The following is a 9,374-nucleotide window of genomic DNA, read 5'->3' as shown; positions in this document are numbered from 1 at the left end:
AGACTCAAAAAAAAAAAAAAAAAAAAAAGAAATTGTAATGCGTATGTCCCCAGTATGTTTGTTACGTGGCTTTGTAGACACTGCAGTTTTTACGAAGCTGAGAAAGAAAAATAAAGGAAGCTATGAGTGCTGTATCCTAAGAATGGCTGGTCAGGAATCACCAGTGTCCACAAGTTGGGAAATCAGAGTCTGTCGAATGTACTTCCTGTATCAAAATTGCTTTAGAAATACAGATTTGAGAGCTCTGTCTCCAGGATTTAGTTGAGTAGGCCAGAGTGTGAGGCAGTCATATTGCTTTTTAACAAGCCTCCCACATGATTTTAGGGAGTCGCTAATATGTTTGAGACCCACTTGGTGGAGCAGCTTTAGCCTCAGAACCATGGACAGCGCAGGTGCCCTCTTCATCAGCAGGGGCTTCACTGGGTCTCTGGCACTTGGGTGCCCTGCCTCATCTGTTGAGTCAGGCTCCCTTCCATCTCACCCGTGAGGCCTGTCTCTTCTCCAGAAACACCCAGCAGGCTCCCCTTCCCTCCTGCAGCATCCTGTCAGTATGACTAAGTGACAACATGGTGAGGTTTGGCTTCCTGCTCTGGGATTGGGCCTGTTTTCTTGGCTCTTGGCTCTCTGTGTCCTCTTCTTTTCTCTTTGGCTGTCATCAGCTCTGCCCATCTCTCAGGGCCACCAGATTTTGGTGGTGGCTTTCATTGGATCAGGCAGACTCAAGGATGTTCGGGGCTGCTGTTTCCTACTGTCACCTTCAGGGTCTTTTCCTATCTCTGTGCTGGCTGTGGCGGGTGAACTGCTTGCTCTGGGGTGAGATTTCTGTGACCCACATAGGCTTAACCAGGGTGATTCTTCTGCCCCTCCTTCTATCCACCACAGTGCCCCAGGATCTGATGGATGTCTCCGTGAGCAACCTCCCATCCCTATGGCAACCCAGTCCCCGGAAGTCCTCCTGTTCCTCCTGTTCACAGAGTGGCTCGGCTGATGGTGGCTCAACCAATGGCTGCAACCACGAGAGGTATGAGGAGCTTGAGCTGCTGATGGAGGAAGCTGAAGGATGTATCAGAGATCTGTAGATGCCCATATCTTACCCTGCACTGAATTCAGAATGAACATAACCTGTGGACTCAGGCAGATATAGGTTAAATCCTGGCCACGAAATCCTAGCTGTTAAAGGGTCACGTGTATTAGTCAGGATAAACAAGGTTATGGTGCAGTAACAAACAGTCCTAACATCTCAGTGGCTTTTTTATAACAAAAGTTTATTTATCATGCATGCTGTGTTTCTATCTTGGGTCATCTGGTGCTATTTTTTCCACACTAAAGGGCCTGGGTGATGGAGCAGCTACCATCTTGAATGTTGCCAGTCACAGTGACAGGGAAAGGTAACACTGCAGAGATTGGAACCCACAATAAGAAGGCTCTGCCCAAAAGCAGCACATGTCACATCCACTCACAGCCCATTGGCCCCATCCACAAGGGGACAGCAATTGCAGCCCTACCATACACCTAGAAGGCAGAATAATCCTAGAACTATAATTTAATGACAACCACATCTCAGTTTGCGCCTCCACACAGTGGAAATTCCAGTTCTTACTTTATATGGCTGTGGTAAGGACCAGCTCAGGTAATGGTTTAAAGTGGCCAGAATGTGGCACCTGCACATGGTACTGTTCAGTAAATGTCACTTCCTGTTTTGTTGTATAAAGTTAAATCTCAAGCTCATCTCCTGTTTGCCCATAGATCTTTTGTCTCTTTGAAACTATTCAGCCAGTTCATGAGACTAGTTTTGTTTTCACCTGGTCCAACCTGGCCTGGCCTGAGAGAATGGAACCCTTTTGTCCTTGCGGGGCTTCTGTCCCAGTGGATGGTCCAGTCATCAGCCATAGGATGTAAGAGGTGGGAGTCGGCATCAAATTTTTGAAGTCATCCAACCCCCTGGTTCCTCAGGGTGTGGTCTGTGAACCAACATCAGCACCTGGGCAAATTCAGAACCTGTATTTAACATGGTTTCAAGACCATGTGTATACTTTGAAGTTTGAGAAGTGCTAATATTACTGGAGATTCTTTTTTTTTTTTGAGACAGAGTCTCTCTCTGTCGCCCAGGCTGGAGTGCAATGGGGTGATCTCGGCTCACCTCCCATGTTTAAGCAATTCTCCTGACTCAGCCTCCTGAGTAGCTGGGACTACAGGCACGCACCACCATTCCTGGCTAATTTTTGTGTTTTTAGTGGAGATGGGGTTTCACTATGTTGTCCAGGCTGGTCTCGAACTTCTGACCTCAAGTGATCTGCCTGCCTCGGCCTCCCAAAGTGCTGGGATTACAGGCGTGAGCCACTGCACCCAGCCTGGAGATTCTCTTATTGTGCATCAGAATCACCTGGCCTAGGTGGCAAGACATACCAGTTCCTGGACTACTTCCTAGAGGTCTTGACTGAGTAGGTATGTGCGGGACCCAGGAATCCACATGTTGGAGAAACTCTGAGTAACTCTTGGGCTGATGGTCCATGGACCAGTGAGAAAGGCTGCTATAACCCATTGCCCCCTCTCCTGTTGTAGCATCTGCTTACACACCTTGAGTGATGGAGAACTCACTACCTTGCAGAAAGCGAAGTCTACAGTGGGAAAGCTGTTGATGCGATCCTATTCTCATGTAACCTGAGCAAGTCTGAGCCTCACCAACCTGAGGGCACAAAGGGGGACTCTTTCCTGCTTAATGTTCCTACCTGCCTCCGTATGCCTAAGTGGAGGACGTCAGCTATGCTCCTCCTGCCCTGCCCCAGTCTACCTGTTTTTCTGGATGTCTCTTGGGATGTCCTGAGAATAAATATGCAGATATTCTTCCATTCTATCCTCTACAAGAGTGTACAACACTCCCTTCAGTGTCCTGGATTTCTCCAACAATGCTAGAATCTGACTCCTCTCACCTCTTTTAGCCAAAAAAATTCCCAAAAATTCCCAAAGAGAAGCTTTGAGACGTCACCTACTTAGCAATCAGCCAGATTCCGAATCCCAATTTGGTTTAGCTTGATTCAGCTGGATCACTTTAGAAATCAGAATGCTTTCTGCAAGGAATAGAAACCCACTTCAAACTGGTTCAAGTGAGAAAGGAAATGTGTTGGCATAACTGAGAAGTTCAGAGACACAGTGGCTTCAGGCATGGCTGGATACAGATGATCGAAATAGGAATCTCTGTTTCTTCAGCTCTTGGCTCTGCTTGCCTCTATGATGGTTCCATCCTCAGACAGGCGCTTCCTATGCAGTGGCAAAGATGGCTCCCAGCAGCCACTGCCCGATATCCCACTGGCTTAGAAACCCAAGCAGAGAAGTGTCTGTTACTTAGTAATTCCAACAAAAGTCCCAGGGCTAATTCTCACTGGCTCAGGTTGGGTCACATGACCATCTCTGCCCCAATCACTATGACTCCAACCTGAGTCCTATAGTGGGCAGAGTCATCCCCATGCAAACTACACAGACAGAGAGTTGTGGAGAGCGTGATTTCTCAGGGGAATATTGGGGCTGGTAGCAGAAGAGGCGATAATGCTGTACAAGTAGAGATAATAGGTGCCCTCCCTACAGTCCCCCTGATTGGTTGATTTTAATCTGCCCTCTAGAGATAACACATGGTTACCCTCTCCAGAAAATCTGGGCTGTGTTTGGATCTATTCTAAGCATCTCCCTCTTTCTCCACCTGCAGGGCTCCCCTGAAACTTCTCTGTGACAATATGAAGTACCAGATCCTCTCCAGAGCCTTCTATGGATGTACGTATAGGGCTTCATTGCCAGTGTGTCTCCGTGGAGCAGCTATTGGTGCCTGCTGTATGCCAGCAACATCAAGAGATACTGGCTCTGGAATTTGGACCTCTCCTTCTCTATTCCCTAAATGTCTGGTTTTAGTGACATTACATGAACCTCTCTGAGCCTCAGTTTCCTTGTCTACTGACGGGAGAAATTTTATCCCTGGGTCCTGACAGTGGGGTCCCCTGGGGGCAGAGATTTGGTTTAATCACCACTGCATCCCCAGGTGCCGCAGCGGAGGACTTGTTTTCAGGATTGAATGAGGACCACGTAGAAAGCCCCTAGCGCCTAGTATTGCATGCTGTAGATGCTCAATGAATGTCAGTTTCCTTCTCTCATGAGCAGAAGCTGCAGCACGAGTAAGGTGACCTTATCCCTCCCCCAAAACTTAAATATTAAATTCATAATACTTGTGTTCTGATTATTTCCATTTAACAGATGAAGACACTAAGGCACAGAGAGGCAAAATGACTTGTCTAAGGTCACACAGCTAACAAGCAGCAGAGCTGGGACTCAGATCCTGGCCTGTCTGACTCCAAAAGCTTTGTGTTTTCCTCTCTGCTGTCTTGTCTTTTCTTTTTTTTTCTTTTTTTTTTTTTTTGAGACAGAGTCTCGCTCTGTCACCTAGGCTGGAGTGCAGTGGCGTGATCTCCACTCACTGCAGCCTCCGCCTCCCGGGTTCACGCCATTCTCCCGCCTCAGCCTCCTGAGTAGCTGGGATTACAGGTGCCCGCCACCACACCTGGCTAATTTTATGTATTTTTAGTAGAGACGGGGTTTCACTGTGTTAGCCAGGATGGTCTTGATCTCCTGACCTTGTGATCCACTCGCCTCGTCCTCCCGAAGTGCTGGGATTATAGGCGTGAGCCACCACGCCTAGCCTTTTTTTTTTTTTTTTTTTTTGAGGGAGAGTCTCACTCTGTCGCCTAGGCTGGAATGCAGTGGCGTGATCTCAGCTCACTGCAAGGTCCACCTCCCAGGTTCATGCCGTTCTCCTGCCTTAGCCTCCCGAGTAGCTGGAATTACAGGCACCTGCCACCACACCCAGCTAATTTTTCTGTTTTAGTAGAGACGGGGTTTCACCATGTTGGCCAGGCTGGTCTCAAAACTCCTGACCTCAGGTGATCCACCCACCTCAGCCTCACAAAGTGCTGGGATTACAGGCATGCGCCGTCATGCCCATCCCCGCTGTCTTGATTTTTCAGTTTTATTTCCCCAGCCTCACAGCCTATATGGGGAAGATGAAATGTGTGTGTATATTCAGGGATTCTAGAAATATCTTAATACAACCTGCATGGGCCTGTGAAACAGCAGTGGCGCTCACACCCTGAGTGCCTGGAGAGGCAGGGAGAGTGTGACTCCACTAGGGCAGGGGTTTTATCTGTTCTGTTACCCATCTGCAGTGCCTAATGCAGGACCTGGCACGAAGCAGGCTTTGGGCAAGTATTTATTAGACCCAAATGGAAGCTCTTCCTGCAGGAAGGGGTGGGGGGTTGAGATGGGTCTGGAACAATGTTGTTGGTCGATGTGGCTCATCCCTGACGGTGACTGAGAACCCGAGTTCTGGAGCGAGGTGGCCTGGTTTCAGATCCCAGCGATGTGACTTGGGCATGTGACATAACCAGTTTTTACCTCAGTTTACTCCATCTATAATACGGAGATAATAATGGTCGGGCATGGTGGCTCATGCCTGTAATCCCAGCACTTCCGAAGGCCGAGGCGGGCGGATCACCTGAGGTCAAGATTTCGAGATCAGCTGGGCTAACATGGTGAAACCCCATCTCTACTAAACATACAAAAAAAATTAGCCGAGTGTGGTGGCTCACGCCTGCAGTCTCTGCTACTCGGGAGGCTGAGGCAGGAGAATCGCTTCAACCCAGGAGGTGGAGGTTGCAGTGAGCCAAGATCACACCATTGCACTCCAGCCTGGGCGACAGAGCGAGACTCCATCTCAAAAAGAAAAAAAAAGATGGAGATAATAGTAGTAACTAATTTCTAGGGTTGTGGGGAGAATGGGATGAGTTAAGTTACGTAACTCTGGGAATAGCTCCTTGCCATGCAGTGTGTGTTGTGTGTTAGCTATTATATCATCGTCATCATCCTCCTCCTCAGCATCATCACTATGATTGTCTCTTTTGTTAAGGTTTAGTCTGCAGTCTCCAGAAGGTCCAGGGTTCTCTCTGAGAATTGAGGATGAAATAGTCTTGGAGAGCCAGAAGGAAGGGGCACAGCCAGAGCAAACAGCAGAGGCTGGCATTTGCTCAGCACTTTACCTAACATCCTCCAGGTGCCAGTGTGGGCCAGATAAGGGTGGCACGTTGGTAGGCATGCTTTAAGAAGGCAGGGCCATCTTTGAAAGCAAACTTGGTGCCCCTTCAGCATCTCCCTGGTTACTGACTTAGGGGGGTCTTTCTAATTCGGCTGCAATTTTTGTTTTCTTTTTTTAAATTTTAAAATTTCTATTTTTATTTTAGGTTTTTTGAGACAGGATCTCACCTTGTCATCCCAGCTAGAGTGCAGTGGCACAATTACGGTTCACTGCAGCCTCTACCTCCCTGGCTCAAGCGATCCTCTCACCTTAGCCTCCCAAGTAGCTAGAACTACAGGCGTGAGTTGCTGGAACTACAGGCACGTGGCACCATGTCTGGCTAATTTTTTGGTTTTTTTTTTGTAGAGATACGGTCTCACCTTGTTGCCTAGGCTGGTCTTGAACTGCTGGGCTCAACAAATCTGCCCACCTAGGCTTCCCAAAGTGTAGGGACTACAGGTTTGAGCCACTGGACTGCCCTGTTTTTAATTTATTTTTTGATACATATATTGTGGTTGTACATATTTTAGGGGTACATAGGATATTTTGATAGATGTATCCATTGTGTATTGATCAAGTCCAGGTCATTGTGAAATTCATCACTTCAAACATTTATCTTCATTTGGGGAACATTATGGTTCTTCTTTTATAGTTATTTTGAAATATACAATAAATTATTAACTATAATTTCCCTACTATACCATCCATTACAAGAACGTATTCCATCTAACTGTATTTTTGTACCATTAACCAACGTCTCTGCGTCCTCCTCCTACCTCCTTCCCTTCCTAGCCCCTGGTAACCACCAGTCCACTCTCTACCTCCATGAAAACTACTTTTTTAGGTTCCATTATAAGTAAGAACATACGATATTTGTCTTTCTATGCCTCGCGTTTTTTGCTTAACATAACCTCCAGTTCCATCCACGTTGCTGCACATGACAGGATTTCGTTCTTTTTATGGCTGAATAATATTCCATTGCATTTGTATACCACGGTTTCTTTATCCATTCATTCATTGATGGACACTTAGGTTCATTCTGTATCTCGGCTATTGTGAATGGTGCTGCAGTAAACATAGGGGTGCAGATACCTCTTTGATTTCCTTTCTTTTGGATAAATACTCATTCAGCTGCAATTTGAACCGGAGTTGTCCACATTTCACATTCTCTTTCTTGCTGTATGGATTAGAGGCAGACAGAGGCACAGCAAGCCCACAGAGTCACTGGCCACCTTCCTTTCTGCCCCTTCTCTGCCTCTAGCCTATGAGTTAAATGCTTTGGCTTAGAGCAGAGAAGGGTGCCATCATCCTGACTGAGGCTGAGGAAGGTGATAAGACTTCCCTGTGGTTATAGAGCTATTTAGCAGTCCAGCCAGCAAGTGCATCAAGCTCCATCTTCCTTGTCTGGAAAAGGGGAAGTTGACGAGCATTCACTGAGTCATGGCGTTTAGTAAGAACAGGAGTGGGCCAGGTGCAGTGGTTTGTGCTTGTAATCCCAGCACTTCGGGAGGCTGAAGCAGGAGGATCACTTGAGTCCAGGAGTTCGAGGCCTGCCTGGGCAAGATGGTGAAACCTCGTCTCTACAAAAAATAAAAAATTAGCCAGACATGCTGGCTCGTGCCTCCAGTCCCAGCTATTCAGGGGGCTGTGGTGAGAGGATCGCATCAGCCTGGGAGGTAGAGGCTGCGGTGAGCCATGATAATAATAATTAATAGAGCAAGACCCTGTCTCGAAACAAAAATTTTTAAAAATGGGGGGTGGGACAGCATTTGGGAGGCCCCATGAGACAAAGTGAGGGGCTTCAGGTGGTGGATGATGACACTTGCCCTCCCTCCCTCAACAGGGCTGGCCTACTGCAGACACCTGTCCACCGTGAGGACCCACCTGTCAGCCCTGGTCAATCACATGATCGTGTCTCCGGACTTGCCCTGCGATGCTGGACAGGGGCTGACAGCCGGGATCTGGGAGCAGTACCTTCAGGACAGCACAGTAAGGCTTAGCCGGGCTTGGTCTGCAGTGTGCCTGTCTCTTATACACATCTAGATGTGTATAAGAGACAGGTTACCACCCATCCGCAGTGCCTAATGCAGGACCTGGCACGAAGCAGGCTTTGGGCAAGTATTTATTAGACCCAAATGGAAGCTCTTCCTGCAGGAAGGGGTGGGGGGTTGAGATGGGTCTGGAACAATGTTGTTGGTCGATGTGGCTCATCCGTGACGGTGACTGAGAACCCGAGTTCTGGAGCGAGGTGGCCTGGTTTCAGATCCCAGCGATGTGACTTGGGCAAGTGACATAACCAGTTTGTACCTCAGTTTACTCCATCTATAATATGGAGATAATGGTCAGGCATGGTGGCTCATGCCTGTAATCCCAGCACTTCCGAAGGCCGAGGCGGGCGGATCACCTGAGGTCAAGGTTTCGAGATCAGCTGGGCTAACATGGTGAAACCCCATCTCTACTAAACATACAAAAAAAATTAGCCGGGTGTGGTGGCGCATGCCTGCAGTCTCTGCTACTCGGGAGGCTGAGGCAGGAGAATCGCTTCAACCCAGGAGGCGGAGGTTGCAGTGAGCCAAGATCACACCATTGCACTCCAGCCTGGGCGACAGAACGAGACTCCGTCTCAAAAAGAAAGAAAAAGATGGAGATAATAGTAGTAACTAATTTCTAGGGTTGTGGGGAGAATGGGATGAGTTAAGTTACGTAACTCTGGGAACAGCTCCTTGCCATGCAGTGTGTGTTGTATGTTAGCTATTATATCATCGTCATCATCATCCTCATCATCATCATCACTATGATTGTCTCTTTTGTTAAGGTTTAGTCTGCATTCTCCAGAAGGTCCAGGGTTCTCTCTGAGAATTGAGGATGAAATAGTCTTGGAGAGCCAGAAGGAACGGGCACAGCCAGAGCAAACAGCAGAGGCTGGCATTTGCTCAGGCACTTTACCTAACACCCTCCAGGTGCCAGCATGGGCCAGATAAGGGGTGGCACATTGGTAGGCATACTTTAAGAAGGCAGGGCCATCTTTGAAAGCAAACTTGGTGCCCCTTCAGCATCTACCTGGTTACTGACTTAGGGGGGTCTTTTTAATTCGGCTGCAATTTTTGTTTTCTTTTTTTAAAATTTAAAATTTCTATTTTTATTTTATGTTTTTTTGAGACAGGGTCTCGCCTTGTCATCCCAGCTAGAGTGCAGTGGCACAATTACGGTTCACTGCAGCCTCTACCTCCCTGGCTCAAGCGATCCTCTCACCTTAGCCTCCCAA

General features: G+C 47.8%; 1 protein-coding gene across 1 annotated transcript in view; it reads left to right on the top strand.

Annotated features, from left to right (window-relative positions):
• The window catches only part of SGSM1 (small G protein signaling modulator 1), a 94,793-nt gene that overhangs the window by 41,762 nt on the left and 43,657 nt on the right, over positions 1-9,374 (top strand). Inside the window, exons 12-14 of the mRNA XM_011975363.1 lie at positions 883-1,021; positions 3,701-3,765; positions 7,953-8,098. Of these exons, the coding sequence (XP_011830753.1) occupies positions 883-1,021; positions 3,701-3,765; positions 7,953-8,098 (350 nt within the window). The remainder of the gene's footprint in view (positions 1-882; positions 1,022-3,700; positions 3,766-7,952; positions 8,099-9,374) is intronic.

Source organism: Mandrillus leucophaeus, unplaced genomic scaffold, assembly GCF_000951045.1.
Source record: "Mandrillus leucophaeus isolate KB7577 unplaced genomic scaffold, Mleu.le_1.0 Scaffold154, whole genome shotgun sequence".
In the NCBI taxonomy this organism is placed as follows: domain Eukaryota; kingdom Metazoa; phylum Chordata; class Mammalia; order Primates; family Cercopithecidae; genus Mandrillus; species Mandrillus leucophaeus.
The sequence above is the reverse complement of the archived record's forward strand: the minus strand, read 5'-3'. Positions and strand labels throughout refer to the sequence as shown.